The sequence below is a fragment of the Pelodiscus sinensis genome, chromosome 3 (genome assembly GCF_049634645.1).
Source record: "Pelodiscus sinensis isolate JC-2024 chromosome 3, ASM4963464v1, whole genome shotgun sequence".
Taxonomy (NCBI): domain Eukaryota; kingdom Metazoa; phylum Chordata; order Testudines; family Trionychidae; genus Pelodiscus; species Pelodiscus sinensis.
In genome coordinates, this window is record NC_134713.1 from 183,708,816 (window position 1) to 183,727,197 (window position 18,382).

The window sequence follows — 18,382 nt, forward strand, 5'->3', positions numbered from 1 at the left end:
GTTGGATAGACATCTATCAGGGAAGATCTCTAGATGGTTCTTGGTCCTGTCATGAAGCATGAAGTCTGGACCTGATGACTTCTCAAGGTCCCTTTCAGTTCTAGTATTCTATGATTTTATGATATATTAAGCTGCAAATAAAAAATAATGCCATTTTTGTCAGTGCCTATATAGCTAAGAACAACATAGCTCACCTGTTATGCTGGAGGGTAGTAGCTCTGAAAAATACATCTTTGATCTATAGCTAAGACATCACAGAGACTGATAGCCACCCTTAATCCAGGATAAATGTACAGTGAAATGCAATTAAGCTTCTTTATGGAGTAAAAAAGCTGAATCAATAGCTATCACCCAAGAGACCAGACCACATACAAAGCCAATCAGAAGCAGAGTTGTGTGGGAGAGGGATTCCCCTGGCGACTGACTGAAAACCCAGTGTCTGAGCATGTTGGTGAGAAGCATAAAGCTACGAGAAAGCAAGAGACGGTGAGAGAAGCATTAGTGTCATGGCCCTGAGAGGAAACAGAGACAGACCTTCTTGGGGCACAGGACCGGCTGGAAAGCAGGCCGGGATTTCTGTAAAAGGGAAATGCCTCCTCTTGTTTATTCCTACTGTGTTTAGCAAAACAGACTTTTTGTAGATTCATTGCAAATAAACAGGGATGGCATCAAAGGAATGTCTAACTCTCATTATCAGTTTCTCCTCCGGATAAGGACCTGAATATTGGGTAACTGCTTGGACCATGAGGCAACAATATTAAAATGCTTCATGAAAATGGCTCTTTCGTTCTCAGATGGGCCTCCTTAGCCATTACTTGAGAAAGATTTTATGGGAAGATCGGACCCTCTCTTTTGCCCCCTTCTCTCTAATATTAGCATGGGCCTCTCCAATGCTATTACTTCTACAGGAAGGAGGAAGGTTGTCAGGTGAGAGGAGCTGGTGATTAGTTTGCACATACCAACTTCTATTAGAGAAAGGAAGCAGCACCTGCCACGGGACTAAGGCCATATTCCTGTCTCTCTCATTCTGGAAAAGCAGTTCCCCTTCACTTGCAACTTCTCTCTCAGACTCATGCATGACCTCGCAGGCCCCCAAGGTATTCAGCTGCAGCTCCTAGCAACAATGAGACTCTGGGCATCCCACTTTCAGTCTCCATAAAGCTGGTTCCCCAGGGACAAAGGAGTTGAGGCCCTGCCACAGGCTAGCAGCTGAAAATCTGCATGTCAGCATCCCTATGCTCTGACAAGTCCTATCCCAGACATTCATCAGCCCCTTTCCTGTTTGGAAATCAGGGAATTGATGTGACACATGGTTAAATAACTGGTTATTTCTTTATTTTAAGAAACCTCTGAGGGAAGGAGTGGTTGAACCTAGTCAATACTTTAAGGCCTGACGGGGAGGTAATCCCAGATCCCGAGTAAGGGGGCAGCATGTGTGTATGCTGCCTCAGGAGCAGACCAACGACCAAACTGTGGCTCAGAGAGCTATATCCGTTGTTCCCCTCTTGCTCCAGGAAATCTGTCACCAAGTGTATCTATTCCTGTGGTTCCCTTCTTCACTGGCTAGCTATGCTGGTGGTGTGTTGAGGGGATGGAAGAGCAATATGGACCTTGCCCACTTGTGTGGGAGGAGGAGTAGCAGCTCCAGAGAGGTTGGTCATACCCTGTGATGCAAGTGGCCAGCAGTGCAGGGGAGGAAGGAGGCACCTTAAATCCCTTTAATCCCCTGTGTGCAGGTGCACAAGGTTAAGTGCAGTCTTGATATTTAGTTCCAAGATCATCAGGACCCATGCTATCACGGAACTATTTTGTGCCAGGCATGTTACTAAGAACTCTTAGTGCAGACGGGAACAATATAACACATGGTGTCAGTGCTTGGAGAATAATACCTCCTTACTATGGGCCTGATCCCGCAGTCAGATGCCAGATATAATGCGGTCATCCCAATGCATATGCAGAATACGTGATTGCATAGGGCACCTAAAATATTGGGGCACCATCAAGACCCACTTTTACCCGCTGTCCCAGTGGTGCCCCAAATTATGGTGTTGTAAGCGTGCAAATGCTGTGAGGGTAGGGGGAAGCAGTTACCTGGTTTCGGCTGCTGGCGGTTCCTCCTGTCCGGAGACTGCCTGAACTAGGCTTCCCACTTGCTGGAGGCGGAAGAGCTCTGACTCTCAGGTTACTGTCTACACTACAGGCTTCCTGAGCAAGAAGCCTTTTGCGCTAGAGTTTTTGTGCAAAAACTTCTTGCGCAAGAGCATGTCCACACCTCAAAGCACATCACAAAAGCAATATGCTTTCGCACAAGAGAGCGTCCACACCGCATGGACGCTCTTGCGCAAGAAAGCTCTGATGGCCATTCACAGAAACCCCTCTGGAGCATCCACACTTGCCTTCTTGCGCAATAGCTGTAGCGCTAAAAGCAATTATGCCTCAGAAAAGGATGTTTACCTATGGCGGAAAAAGCCCTCTGTTCTGCCATTTAACTACCTATTTAATTGAGCAAGAGTTCATTTGAGGGGTGGATGCTCCCCGGATTTTTGCGGAAAAACAGCTGTTTTTGCGCAAAAACCTTGTAGTGTAGACATAGCCTCAGGGAAAGCAGCAGTGCCCGGAGGCAGCCTCTGCAGCAGCCAGGTGTTTAAGCTCCTCCTTGCTGGACTTTTTCAGGTAAGATGCCATGGGGAAAGGATGGGGAGCATGTGTGGGCTCTCAGTTAGTGGGGGAATAGGTCACATGGGAGGCACTATGGGGGGAGGTGCGTAGGACACCATACAGTCTGAGGACAGCCCTAGCTACTATCATGAGTAGTCCCATTGAAACCAATAGAACTATTCATGGTATAGTAGACTTCCGATAATCTGGAACCTTTGGGACCTAGGTGGCGCCGGATTATTGGATATGCCGGACTATCAGGAGGTACTATAAACTGGTTATATATATACTGTATATAGTATATACTGTATATAAAGTGTTTTAAACCCTTTTTATTGTACATACTGTATACAGTATACTGTAATGTTTTAGTTTTTTTAACCCTTTTTTACCCTTTTTTACCCTTTTCGCTCAGTTCAGCTGATGCTGATGCTGCCTTGTGACTCGTTTCTTGCCAAAGCTCACTCACTAGGCTCTTGCCATTTTGATGCTGGACTATTGGGTGTGCCGTACAACTGGATGCCGGACTATCGGAGTTTTACTGTAGTAAGCACCATGCCTAGCAGCAAGTGTGTGCAGGAGTGGCCTTAAGTATTATACAAAAACAAACATTCATACTGTGCACTGTAATGTACACAGTAGTCATGACATTTCTCTGTGTAAAAATCTTTTGAGGGTACTCTTTTAGGGAAGGTATTTTATCATTATTATTGTACAACAAAATGAGTTACAGAAGCAAGTAACAGCAAAATAAGAGATTGAACAGGAAGTGAGATATCTCTTTGTTGCTGCCTGATTAGATGTATGAATGAGTTTCTTCAATCAAAGTTAAGCAAAACATGTTGGCATGCTCCTGAAGGAGCCATTATTGTACATTGTGTCTGTGTATAGTTCAGCTTTTACAGTACAGGCTTTTGTTTTAATCTATGCCATGGGGTAAGTACTTTATTCTGTAAAGTGCTTTGAGACCCTTGGAAGTAGAGTAGAACTTCAAGTTTACAATCAACAATCTTACGACCAACCAGTTACATGAAGTATTTTCCCAAAAGGAAGAAACAAAATACAGAACAAAAGTGATGTGGATAAAGAACTTTGGAAATTGATTTTCAGTGGTATGAAGAAAATGATGTTGGCACTTATGCACCCTGCCTACTATTATTGTGAGATATTCAATTTTATGAACTTTCTGATTTTATGAACTCCTCAATCCCCAATTGGTTTGTAAAATAGAGGGTCTAGTGTAATGAGGTGCCATATTTTTATAGTGCTTCAAGTATGGAAGTAATAGCAATATATAACATAATTATTCATTATTTTACAATGCCCGTATCGTTCTATGCAGCTTACAGACTTGTGTGAAGACAAGTGCCAAGTATGACTATTATAAAACGTGACACTGCTTGGGGGATGGTGTGCTGAACTCTACCAAGCTAAAATCAAGGCAAACAGAAAACAAGACAATAATCAATGCAAAATGCAAAAACAAATCAAATGCATGACACTAACATGAAGGGATTTGATTTACACCCCAGAAGCAAATAAAGCGAAGAGGAAAAAATCTCTCTGACACTACGTCTTACCAGTGTGTCCCAGCACGCACACAGCTGCCTAGAGCGTAGCACACGCTGCAGTCCCTGAGCACAAAGGGGTGAGCTGAGGACAGAATTGCTGCTCCTGTTCTGTTTGCATGAATGGCCTTTGTGTTAGATGAGCAGGAGACTTCCTCATTCATATCTGGCAGCCACACATAAGGGCATTTGGGAAGGGAAAAGAAAAGGTGCATCTTTTAACTGCTTTGAAACACATGGGTATGGGAGACATTCCTGCAAAGACCCTCAGGGTGTGTGTGTGGGAGGAGGAGTTACAGCGATCATCCCTTAAAAGTAGGATGAGGTTTCAGGAAATTGGGTTATAAAAGACAGATGCATCCTTAGGGGGCTTGGATTATATGGGGTCATCAGATGCGTTATTGTAGGGCATTGAGTTCTATGAAGGCAGAGACATTTTTGAGGCAGACCCAGGGATATATTGCAGCAGATGTATTCCTGGAGTCTTGGGTTTTATGAGGGATCCATTATTGAAGGGGTTGAGGCTTGCAGAAACAGTTGTATTTCTGAGAGGACCAGGCTTACATTGTGGGGTTGGGTTACTTAAGAGTATCAGATGCATTAAAAATAGATTATACAAGAGATGCATTTCTGAGAAAGATGGGGTTATTTAGGGGGGCAGAACCAATACTGAATGGCTGGAGTATGGCACTGCATTAAGGAGGGGCTGGGGTTATCCAGGGACTTGATGCATTGCTCAGGGGCCAGGATTACTAAAGGATCTCATGAATTACTCAGGGGTGAAGGGGGGATCCCATGCGTCCTGAAAACTGGCTTAGTTTGGAGGATCTCAATGGGATTATCGGGGGTGGGGATGAGGGATCTGATGCTGTACAGGGGACATGGGGATCTTATTCAGCATGGAGGGATCCAGCTGGAGTTAATAGGGGATCCCATGCAGCACTGGGTGCAGCACAGAGAAGCCTGGCTGGGGTCATCTCAGCAGGGCTGACAGGTTTCCAGAAACTTTCGTGGTGCCAAGAAAGACCAGAGCATACACCCTTCCCCACTCAAATTCCCTTTCCCCCACCTACCTAAGGCTCTGGGAGAGAGTTTGGGTGTGGGAGAGGATTTGGGGTGCAGGCTTTGGGATGGAATCTGGCTACTGGGTACAGGCTTTGGTCAGGGGTGGGGTGCAGGCTTTGGGGGCTGGAAGTATAGCGGTACAGGCTCTGGGAAGTGGTGAGATGCAGGAAGAGTGCAGGGGGAGGGGAAAGGGCCAGGAATATTCCTGGTGCCCAGGCACCATGAGCCCATATAACTCATGGCCCATCTCAAGGGCCCCATGCACTACTAAGGGCTGGGGTTAAACAAGGAATCCTATGCAATGGGAAGGGCCCGGTTGCAGCAGTTGCTACATAAGTAGGAAGAGAGAGTCCACAAAACAGGAGGGACTTAGCTGGCACTGCAGTAGGAGAAGGGCAGGCCCACACTGCTGCCAGAAGGGCCTGAAGGTTACACAGGTGGTGGAAGGAAACCCCACACAACAGGAGGGTCCCAGCCATTGTTACATAGGCAAAGAGGGAAACCCACCGAGCAGCAGGGGCTGGGCAGAGATTATGGGGGCACAGGGAAAGCCCATGCAGGGAGAGAGGTCCAGCTGGGGGGTTGCACAAATGTATGTGTTATGTGTGGGGGGGAGGTTAGCCCACACTGCAGGAGGAGCCCAGATGGGATTGCAGGAGGCGAGGGGGAAGTCTATCTAGGTAGCAGGAGGGGCTCAGCAGGGAACATGGGGGGGAAGGGGAAGAGCACACGCAATAAGAGGGACCCGGATGGGGTTACATGGGCCGGGGAAACCCGTGCATGGGGGGGGGGGGGGGGGGATCAGGCCCCGTCGGCAGGCGCAAACTGCGGGAGGGGCCCGGCCAGGTTTGCATGATGCGGGGGGAAGCCTACGCTCCGGCAGGGACAGCCGGGGGCAGACGTAGCGGGCGGGGGGCTGCAGTAGCGCCGCCCCGTGCAGACTGAGCGGGCTGGGCCGGCCGGGGAAGGAGGAGGAGGGGAGGAGGCGGTGGGGGGAGGTGCTACTTTGCAGACGCGTCTCCTCCCCTCCCCGGCTCGCTCGGGCTCCGCTGTCCCCGCGCTCCGGCGGGACTGGAGGCTGCCGCGCGGCGGCGGCTGTGGCAGCGGCAGCAGCGGGGCTGCCTGATCACGTCATCGCTTCCGCCCAGTTTCCTCCTGGCGGCGGCGCGGCGCGGCCCTGGAGTGACCGAGGCGGGGATGGGGCTCGCGCGGGGCCGCCGGCTGCACCCGGGCGCTGCTGCTGCTCCTCGTGCCGCCGCCCGCTGAGCGGGCCAGCACCCCCCGCCCCGAGCCAGGCCCGGCGCCCCCCGCCCGCAGCCCGGCGGCCTGCCCCGCAATGTGAAGCCCGGGAAGATGCGGAGGCGCAGCCCGGCTGCCCGCGGCGGGGGATGAGCCTAGAGGGGGAGAAAATGACCGAGGAAACCCACCCAGACGAGTAAGTGACGGGGGGGAGGGGGAGACGAGCCCCGGGGGGGGGGCGGCTGCAGGGGGGCAGGGTTGTGCACTTGTGCGTGGAAGGGCTGCGGGGGGACACGGATATCCCGGGCCGGGCCAGCGGGGGCGGTGCATGCCTGCTGCTCCCTGCAGCCCTGCCCAGCCCGTGCCCCCCGCTGGCTGCAGGGCCCCTGCTGTGTGCATTGGGTGCACGGTGCGTGGCTCCGCAGCCTTTGTTGCTGGACGGGTGGGAGGGAGCCCCGCATGTCTGTGCCTGGGCCCTAGGAACGGCCCTGCTCCCCGCTTGCCCAGCCCCGGGTCTGCTCCCCGCTTGCCCAGCCTGGCTCCCAGAGGCCCCAGTGCCTCCAGCCTGGGCAGTCCCCTCCCCCCGGGGTGTGCGCGCTGCAGCTCTCACATCCGCCATTTCTTTTTTTCTCAATCGTCCTCATTTGCATACCACATTTTCATTCATAAATCCCCCGGCCAGAGAGGCGAGGACCCAGCGCGGTGTGCGGGGCTAGGCGCCGGTGGGGCGGCTCCGCGGGGCTGCCGCGGGGCCCCAGGAGCCGCGTGCACTTGGGGGGAGGAGGGCAGGCCCCGGGCACCCGGCGGAGCTTGCCTGGCCTGGCGGCGGGCGCTGGGGCTCTGGCGCGGAGCCTGCCCTGTCGTGCAGGCGGCTGGGGCTCGGCTCTGCCTCCCCCCGCGGGGCAGGGTGCGCGGCAGGCGGCGGCTAGCGGGGGCAGAGCTCGCTTCTCCCTGCCCCTGGGCCGGCTCAGGCTGCGGCGCGGCGGCGGCTGTTTGTGAATCAGACAGGTTCCCGTTATTGTCACATGATCGGGGCATTCATAAATCCGGTAACCTTCAGCCTGTCCCATTCACTCGCTCCGGCTGCCTGCTGCGCGGCGGCTGCCCTCAGGGGCTGGCGGGCAGAGGCGGCCAGGCTGGGAAGTGCTCCCTCGAAAAAAGCACTTGCGGGCCCCCCAGCCACTACCCCCTCCTCCATGCGCTCGGCTCCAGGGGAAGGGGAAGTGACTCAGTTTTGCAGCACAGGCGAGGGGGTGCCGATGTCGAAGGTGTAAGCGCGCAGCCGTGGAGAAGATGTCGTTACTGTTCCCCTAATTTTGTTGTTGTTGAGGGGGGTGATCACTGGGTGGGTAAGAGCCATTCCTGCCTGTTTGTGTGAAGATCTATGCAGATAAGCGGGATCCACGCTTGACTAGGGGGTTCCGCTGGTGATATACTTATTGCAAATAGTGGACGTTACCCATCATATGCAAGGAACGGCAGAAAACATTAAAAAAAAAAGTTAGCTGTCAAACCATAAAATAACACTAAACTCTGCTTTGAACAACTGGTGTGAGGAAAGGCCTGTTGATAATGTGCTACCCTCAGCTCACAGTCTTTTCATCATATTAAGTAATGTATTCTTCAGGCTCATACCCTCACATTTTGTCCAGAAGCCTTTGATTTGATATGGTTGAAAAAATAAGTAATTTTGGTATCTCTTATGCAGCTGTTCCATTATGTCAGTTATAATAATGGATCTGATTTTGCTGTCACTGCCATGCATGTTTAAACATTTTTTTTAGCGTTTGTAGGATCTTGTCTTAGGTATATAACCTTCCTGCAGTGAAATAGTACCCATCAATATAATGCACAAATTATTTAACTCCCTGAACAATTTGCTATTTAGTATGACCTTTCTATTTCAATAGTAATTGAGTAGAAAGAACTGAACTCCAGTATTGTAATTTTGTTTTGGTATATGTTGTCTAGTTACGCCTGTCAGTGTTAACAGTAGTTACAAATAAGAAATAGATTAATACTTCAAGGGGGGGGGGGGAGTTTTTGTGTGTGTGGTTTTTTTTAAGTAAATGCTGGGGGCTCCATGTTTGCATTTATTTAATAATTGAGGACTGCTTTCAAAAATAAAATTAACAAATACGTTAGCACAATATTACAGAAACCTATTTAGGAGATGTACTTACTAAAACAGTGTTCTGGATATCTTTTTTTTTTATATATGCTCCAGTATTTGGCATTAAAATCATAGTTGCAATGATTCCGGCTCTCATGGATTTTAAAACACTGTAAAAATGTACAGCTTTATTCCCATTCACAATAAAAATGGTAGTTCAGTTAAATGTCCTGCATTATAACTAAAAACGGAACCATCTCTGCATCAGGTTACTGCATAAGAAGTGATGGAGGAAATGGCTTTTGTCTTCAACCCAAGTGTTGAAAGGGATTGTATTTTTGGCATTTTTCATCTGAAAAGCTTCTATATAGCTTCTGAAATTGATTGGCTAGATGAATAATAAATTATTTTGGAGTCTAGCACGCTATGGCTATTCTTCCAAATAAGAGACCTGTTTGTTCTAAGGATTTTCTCTGCTAATAAAGCTAGGTTTCATATGACTTGTATGTTTTTGGTTTTTTTTAGTAATGTTACTAAAGTAGTTTTTGCACTTTCTACTAGGCCATGTCTCGGTATGGAAGTGCAGGTAGACTGTAGTAATTAACCTTCTGGTTTACAGTGGGTTAAGGTAGTTAGTGATTATGTATTTCTTTATCTAATTAAACAGTATTGTACTTTTTGTGGTATTAGACAACAGAGGATTCTAAGTGCATCTGGGGGTTCCTCCCAGAATGGATGTTGTTTTAAAATAGCATATTTAAAAAACATGAGAATTCTCTTCAGAAATTTGATGCTTTGATTTTCAGTGGTTCATTTTGATTTGCTTTAGAACTATTTCCCCCTTTAATTATTCCACTACTTATATTTGCATTTGTCACACTTTTAAAAGGAAACTATCTCATGCCTACTTTACTTTGTTGGGTTTTGTGGGGGTAGGATGGTAGCAGTTCCACTTTAGCTTTCACAGTTTAACTAAGTAAAGCCCACCCATGGCCATTATTTAAATGGCTGATTTACAAGAAAATCCCATGGGTGACAGGAAGTGGTGCTGGTGATTCAGTGGGCAGAGCTCTTTAGTCTGAATAACCATTGAACCAATTTCCCAGTATAGTGCTAATTGTTATGATGACTTTTGGAGAGGCTTCTTTCAGGTCAAATGTAAAACAGAGGTCCTGACCAGATGTGGTCGTTAAACATCCTGCACAACTATTTGCAAGAGTAATGGTGTTTGTTCTGGTGAAACCTGGATTGCTGCAGTAGAACTCAGGCAGTTTACATTATAGCTTGCCTGAATATCCGCTTGTCATTTCCTTTAATAGGTAATTCTTCATTTCCTATCCTAAATTGATGGGTAGTGGTGCTGAAGTAGTAATTGTATGTTTCTCACTTCAGTTCAAAGAAGTAAGGACCAGTACTATGATCAGTTTCCTCAAACTCTCTGAACAATACTAATAAACTCTATTTGCCTTTGATACCTGGTTCTGACTTGCTTATTTGTTCGTCGGTGCCACCAGACTCCTTGTTGGTTTTGTTGGAATAGTCTATCACACCTACCTCCCCCCTCCTCAAAATTAGTTATTCTAGTTTCATTGAATATGACAATTCATGGGCCATTTTGGTCAATTTCATGATCATAGGATTTTTAAAAATATTATATTTCATTTATTTAAATCTGAAATGTCACAGTGTTGTAATTGTAGGGATCCTCACTTATAAAGGAATTGGGGGAGGGACCTGCAAGGTTATTGTAAGGGGGACTGCGGTACTGCTATACTTCTGTGCAGATGGAGAACAGTGGTTGCTGGCTGGGATTGCAACTCTGAAGGCATAGCTACTACCAGCAGCAGTAGAGAAATGAGGATGACATGGTATGGTATTGCTGCTTTTACTTCAGCACTGTGGCAGGCAGGGCACTCTTTTCAGAGCTGGGCACCTGACCAACAACTACCACTTTCCAACCGCCCAGCTTTGAAGGCAGTGCAAAGGGTGGCAATACCCTTGAAAATAACCTTGTGATACCTCCCCCTCCCCTCCTCCCGCAATGCTCTTTTGGGTCAGGACCTCCAGTTGGAGAGATACTGGTCTCCCCCCTGAAATCTGTATACAATATTGTAAAATCACAAAAGACCAGATTTTTTTGGGGGGGGGAGGAGAGACCAGATTTACGGTGACATGTTTTTCACGGTCATGAATTTGGTGTAGGGCCTTAATGATGAGCAAATGTAACCGATTACAAAAATGGTTACTGTTGAGATTAATTTGAAAATAATCTTCTGCAGCGTGAGTTTAATTTTTTGTTTTAGAATATGGATCTGAGCAAACTTTGGAACATATCTGAAACCATTTGTAAATCTAAAATGAGTGTTTGCAACCTTGAGATGAATATTGGAAGGTGCATTTGTGATTTCATAGAATGCCTCCTTATGCTTCTCCGGCCTTATTTTTGTCCTCATTCTTTCTCCCATCTATGTATCCCCAGAATACTTCTAATACATGTTGATGTAATGTTAATGGGCCTGCAAATATTTGATAAAACTTAACCCTGAATATGATGTTGTTTTGAGTGAATTGAGGTTATAGAGACATTAAAAATGTTAAATTCCATGTTTCTTTGGGATATTCCATTATAATTATCTAGACATTTGAAGACTATAGCTTAGCTGATTCTACGTTCAGTACATATGTTAATTTATTTTCAAGAAATGGGCAGGTGATATATAACTCAAATCCTAAATACATGTTACTGGTGGTGTGTTTATGGGTTTCACTGGGAAGAATATAAAATTCCATCAAAATGTGCATGTACAAAATGATTGTTATATTTAATGATACTTTCATTCAGCATGATGCATACCCCTGGTGCCAGAAGAAGTCACAGGAAGTAATGAAATGGAAAGGTCAGAAAATGAGGAAGTGTGTGTGTGTTTCATTGTTTGTTCTGTGTCAAGATAATGAAGTTAGCCTCAGGGCTTGTCTATATGGGGACACTTGGGAAAGTTAAGACAAATTAACTAAAGATGTGAAGATCTAGCACATTCAACTTCTATGTAGACACCCTCATTCAGAAATAAACTGGCTTTAGCTCCTCTACCATGCACCTCTAGTTTATTTATGTTGTATGGGAGAGCAAATAGTCTGTAGTGTGATTAGAAGTGAAAATTGTTTTATGAAAACCTGTGGCAATTATGCTATGGTGCACTGACTCTTTGGAAACTTGGTCCTAGTAACCATAGAGAGACACCCCAAACTTTTCAAATATTACTAGCAACCCTCTATAAATGTTTCAGATAAGAGTTTTAAGTGGCATATTAACTTTGCATTGATGTTTTGCAGCTGCTTTTGTCAGCTATACTGATCCCCAAAACCAACCACCACTGAATAAATAAATCACCACTATGCTAACTGTGAATAGTGAACGTAATCAGGTTTTAAGGTTGCACTTCAGAATTAGCCTTGTCTCATTTTCAGAGTAACTTTGTCTATTTTACATTATTGGTTTTGCCTAGAGGTAATAAACAACTGATTCCTTTTTTGGGTCATGAGTATGAGCCGTGCAGGAAGACACTGGCCATACTGTGTGTCATGACATCATTTCTTGCACTAGGGACAGGAAATGCAGGCTTGCCAAAATTTAACCATTCACTTTTTGGCCTAAAAATGTAATGTGATTATTTGAAATTTATACATTGCTTTAAAAATACGAGTAAGCAGCTAATGTACTCAGTTACATTGAGAACTATTTTCAAGGGAACGTCTTAATGAGAGGAGATAATAGACTCTAATATGTTTTACTTCCTTGTCCCAGGCCAGGGTTTTAAAGGACTTGTGTGTTTGTTTACTATATCCTGAATGGCTTATGGGGAGTGTATGTGGCACATGGTCAAGTGAGAAAGGTAAGAGGAAGAGAAGTCAAAACAACAGGTGATGAACAGAACTGATAGAGACACACTGACTTACATTTCACTCTTAATTGCAGACTAGCCCAGCTTACAGAACAGCAAGTTCAGGTATGGGGAAGTTGAAGTGATATGGGAGAGTCAAATAATGCAACATCAGGTAGAGGGGGAGAAAAAGGTGCACAGTGCAGACATCTTTTTAAACCCCCCCCCCTTTTTTTTCTGGACAAGTGTGGTTTTCAGATGGATGGCCTAGAAATAAAGGTAGTCTGCTACCTGCAAACCAGATGCAATACAGGTAGTACCAGTGGAAGCTTTCTCACCCTGTCCTGCAATGGGCCTCATTCACAGTCTGGCAAACCAGCCACTTCAGGCTGAAAGGTTCATCTCTTCTGCAGGTTAATTAAATCCTGATGCTGCAAACAAGACCTGCCCAGGGTAGAGGGATGTTTTTAATGCTCCACTCTGAGAGCTGGATTTAAATTTGTGAGGCCAACAGGCTACTATCAGGTAGTATTCTCCTTTAGTCATTCAGACTGAGTTATGTTAGAACCAGTAATGTTGAGACAAAAGACCACTGAATGTCACTCTAAATCCCTTGAGCCATCCAATTCCTTTTCTTCCTTACACACACAGTCAGGTTTATTAAATGAACTCTACTCCTCATCTCACTTGGTACTGGAGGAAAGGAAATTATCCCCCAGTTGAGTAAAACCTGAGAGGGGAATCTTCAGGCCATTAAACCTATTTTATATCTCCAGAGGGACTATTGCCATTTAGGACAAACCCAAAACAAGCTGTATGCAACAGGGACGTCAGGCCTATTATACTCGGAGTGCACTCAGCTTCCCCTGGAGTCAAGGAATCAAGAATATTTGCAGCCATCCAATGCTGTACCCTAGATATCCTTGTATCTTGGGACTAAATCTACTTGAGAAGATGTGTATGTAGTTTCTGCTGACTTCAGTGAATTGTGCATGTTTGTTAAAAGGTAGAATAATGCTTTTATGAAAGAAACTGAAATTTACACGAATAAAAATTTACGTGTAGGCACACACATAGTAACTGAATTGATAAACAAAAGTACACAATCAGAAACTATATGTACAGGTGGAGTCTTTGACAAGTAATCTATTTACTGAACAGACTAATCAGTTTGGATATTTACACTACCATGTTAGTGTAGACAGCAAAAAAAATGGTATATAGGTTCTGATGTGATAGTATATCCGTTTCATTTAGTAGAATCTCTGAAATTGTGAATTCCTAGCCTACTTGATGTTGCATCTTGTGCTTAGAGAGACAGAAAAGCAATACAAAAATTATTCATTTAGTTGAGGTGAATGAATGGCTAATTCTCTTGGTTTTCTCTGCAAGTCTTTCATCGCTGGACTGACATTAAGTATTTAGGATTGACAACTAGCAAATCTACTATATATGTTAGAGAGTCTATGTGTCTATTTGTTCAAGAATTCCTCCTAAACAGCAAGAGCTAGGACCATCAGATTCGGTATACAGTTTCCTCTTATAGCTTAAAGCACGGTTAGGGGTTGTTTGTGCCTGGAATAGGATTGATTTGCATAAAACGATTCGTAAGAGACAATCATAAGACAGGTGAAAGGGACTGGCCGGGGGTGCCCTCTCCCTCACCGGGACTGTCCCAACCCTGAGTCTCCCCACTACAGGAGCCTTTTGGGAGGGGGCTGAAACCCCCTTCCAGATTCATACTGGGGCATTGCCTGGATCGAGGGGAAAGTGTACAGTTTGCTCCATTCATCACTTTGGTTAGTCTGTCATCTGCACTCCTCAACCAGGATATGTCCCAGCTGGAGGACATACACCTCCTCCCCTTCTGTGCCCACTGGAGCTGCAGAGGTTATGGAGAGGCACTAACCACCTGCCCCCAACTTGCTGTAGTGATAGAGGGCTGGGGTAGTCCTCTCTGCCAGCCTGCATACTGAACCCCTGACCCCCAGCCCCACCCCAGAGCAATGATTTAAATGAAGCATGGGCATTTTCATTTTGTTTTCCAAAAAACAAAAACTACTTGAGTTAAGGACCCGAACAACACTGGGTCTATCTTCTTGTGTTCTAATATGTGAGTAAGCCAAAATCATCTACTCTGGTTGGTACCAGACATTGTTATTCACTGCCCTGAAAGGATTGCACTGCATTAAATAAAGTAGCAGAGGACTGACTGCATTGCCCCTGCACCTATATAGCCTGGCTACACTTAATGTTTATTTCAGAAACAAGAATATGCTTGCTGAAGAAAAATGAGATATTCTTAAAAGGTGCCTCAGGCAGCAGGTTGAACATATACACTCACTGCAGAGACAATGCATCTGCTAGCTTTCCTTTTCAGGTGGAATTTTCAGTCTCCTTTTCTGCTCAGATTTCTCCAGTTTCAATTTTTGTTTTGAAGACTTTTTTTTTTTTTGCTCCCTTCCTAGCACTGTTTGTCTCTCTCACTCTGCCTTTCCCATCCTATTATTGTTCCAGTTACACAGCCCTCTTTGGCTAATTCATTATTAGCCAGGAAAAAACTTCCTCATTTTGGCAAGCTGGGGGATTCTCAGTTTGATACCAGAACTACTGGGCTTGCCCTTGATCGCTAACACAGCTATAAGCCACGTTGCAAGACGGTAGTTGTGTGTTGTAAAATTTACTTGAGAAGAAGGCAAACTTAGGTCCCCACTGAAGGGCCATACAAGGTAAAAGCTACCTCTCTAAGGAGCAGTCTTTCACTGGTGTGAAGGTAGACCAGGGGTGGGCAAAAGGGCCTCCGTGGGCTGAATCCGGCCTGCCAAGTGGATTGATCTGGCCTGCAGAGGTCCAGTCACTGCCCCGCCTCCAGGCCAATCAAGGCCTAGGGACGGGGGAGTGTACAGTGCTTAGTCAACTCTGGTGGTTGACTCTTAAGTGCTGCATGCTGGAGGGCAGGAAGCAAGAGACTTTGTGCTTTCTCCACCTGCAGGCCAGTCAGGGCCTGGAGGTGGAGGGGAAGCATGCAAAGTCTCCTCCCGCCCTGCACCTGCCCTGCAAGGAGTGCGCAGTGCTTAGAAGCTCTGTGCGCTCCTTGCAGGACAGGGGCAGGGTGGGAAGAGACTTTGCATGCTCCCCTTGCCCGCTCACTCCCCTCACCCCAAGACTAGCTGGCTCCCCCTTCAGACCAATCAGGGTCTGTGGGTGGGGAAAAACAGAAGTGTTCCAACCCCGCCCCTTCCGCTCACTCCCCTCACCCCAAGACTAGCTGGCTCCCCCTTCAGACCAATCAGGGTCTGTGGGTGGGGAAAAACAGAAGTGTTCCAACCCCGCCCCTTCCGCCTGAGTCCCCGTCCCTTTTGGGGCAGCCTGGAACTGCTTAAAAAATGTCTGAAGTGGCCCCTGGTCAAAAATTATTGCCCACCCCATAGCTATGCAGTGTCTGTGGCCTAGTGGCTATAGAGGCAAACTTAGAGTATTCAGTGTCCTTAGTTAGTGAAATACTAGATAAAGCTAACATTTTATTTTCAAACTTTATGTATAGGGTTTTTTAACATTTTTAGAACTGTCTCTCCCTGTATTTGTTTCTGTTTGGGAACAGCATTCCTCTCTCAGCTAGGGATGTGAATGGCTAACTGGGGGATGGTTACCGGTTACAGTTAATTGGTGGAGGCTGGAACAGCCCTCTGTCTGAAGTAGGTAGGGGGCTGCTGTAGCCCAGAGTGACACGCCATGGGGGGTTGTGCTCCAGCCTGGCCGGAACAGCCACCTCTCCCCCACTGCAGGCCTTGGCGCGCTCTTCCTGGGTAATGCTTACCGGTAATGGTTAACCGGCATTCGGGAGCAGCCCTCTGCCTGCTCCAGCCCTATTGGGCCCATTACACTGCAGGGCCAGCTCTGCTGGTGGCAGCCCCATGGGCTAGGGGCTGAAGTGGTTCTCCCCTACCCCTGCCCCCATTCTGCTTAATGGTTAAATCTAAGGTTTAACTGGTTAACTGATTAAACTGGATTTTACATCCCTAGTCCCCTCTCCCCCATTAAGCGGTTAACTGGTTGAACAGGATTTTATATCCCTACTCTCAACAAGAGCAAATATCTTTTTTGTGATATTTGGCCGAGGCAGGTAGACACTGCGGCTGCCAGATTTTCATAAGGATCAGTGGTTACGACTCAGTGAAGTCTGAGTCTTGTGCAAAAGCTGATTGCAGTTTTTTAAATATCAGTAAGTACTATATGAAAGTGAAGGTCCCCATCTTGCAAGCTGCCATTGTACAAACAAATCTCTGCACTTGTGTGGAGCCCCACAGCTGGAGCAGGTCCTAAAATTGGAAGAGAGCTGAGTTCTGTTTGGCTCTTGAATGCATAGGAAGACTTGGAAACATTTAGATTTGAAAATTCATATTATTCAGGATAAATAGTGTGGATAGAGTTTCAAATTAGTCTGTTAGAAAACATTCAGGACTGTTTTTTCTTGTACACTGAAATATAAAATATCACTTCAGTAAACTATTAGTGGTGGAGCAAACTTAGTTTAAACAGGTAAATGTAGTGGTTGCTATTGTGTGTGGAGCAATATTGGCTTAATTAAAAGGGATATATTTAACATTTATCATACATTTCATTCATGAAAGTCCAATGATGCCACTGAAGAGTCTCAAATGCAAGAGGAAATCTTTTTTTGTTCTTCCCCAAACATTTGACCCAGTGCTCCCTCTCTGTGCCCTGCAACACCAGTCTGTTCTCTTCCTTGCCTTCAGCATTTAAACTCTGGCTTTATTATTTGGGTTTTATATATATTATTATTATTATTTATTATTTATTTTATGTATCTGGATTGATACACATTTGCTTTTGTCTTTTTGTGGTGGAAAAATCAGTTTTAAAAAGATCAGCCTGTCAAAAAAGGTCACCTGCTCACTCTTCTGCTAGGGATTCCTCTTGTAGGCATTTATTTCTTTTCACTGTCATTCTGAAAGAAACAGGCAAAGTGTTCTGGTGTGTAAAAAATCAGTATTGAATTGTTTTTTTGCAGCTGAAGAGCTGCCAAAGAGTGTCTATAAAATGGTCCTTACTTGATGACACCAAATGTTTTCTACCGGTTTTGTTTAGCGCCCTATCCCAGTGCTTCCATAGCTGACTGTTACATGCTATGTTCAGTGAAAGCCAGGAAGCTAATGCATGTATGTTTTCAGTATATATTTTTTCCTTTAACATGTCTTAACAATTCAGTTCTCTTGCATTTTAACACGTGGAAAGCAGGCTACCTGTTTGCATGGTTTATGAACGGAAAGGTATGCCCCAAAGTATAAGGTTACTAATACTTCAAGTTACGACATAAAGAGTGTGTTTTCACCTCAAGTTGAGACAACAGTGAGTTAAGATTGTGACTCCATTGGCTAATGCTCTGAAATTAGGTTGCAACAGAGGCTGGCCCTAATGTATTTCCTCTTGCATAGCCTCCTCTCCTTTGGCAATAGAAGTGCTATCGAGTGACTTTATAGAGTAGGAACTGACAGCCTTCAACACTGGAATTAAAGCCGATAGCTCTTGTGATCTTTCAAACTGCATTTTAAAGCACCAGCTGTAAATTTAGCCATGTTACTGTTTTTTTCCATGTTGTTAGCCACATAGTGCAGTGGAAGGATGCCAGTATGCATCCATAGGGTTAATGAGACATAAATTCAAACATTCCTACATGGCTTCCACATGGGCTGTTGCAAACTAGTTACAAATAAACTGACTTTAAATGCATGTGTGAGAGTATATAGGTCATCTAGCCCTTTGAGCCCCAGATGTTTATGAAATTTATTTAATTTTATGGACTGTTGTTACATATATAGAACTTCAAATGTTCGAAG

General features: G+C 45.7%; 1 protein-coding gene across 1 annotated transcript in view; it reads left to right on the forward strand.

Moving 5' to 3' along the window:
* The first annotated feature begins 6,287 nt into the window (after positions 1-6,287).
* SPRED2 (sprouty related EVH1 domain containing 2) overlaps positions 6,288-18,382 on the forward strand; it is a 94,434-nt gene continuing 82,339 nt past the window's right edge. The window contains exon 1 of the mRNA XM_075925572.1: positions 6,288-6,726. Within this exon, the coding sequence (XP_075781687.1) occupies positions 6,680-6,726 (47 nt within the window). The 5' untranslated portion in view covers positions 6,288-6,679. The remainder of the gene's footprint in view (positions 6,727-18,382) is intronic.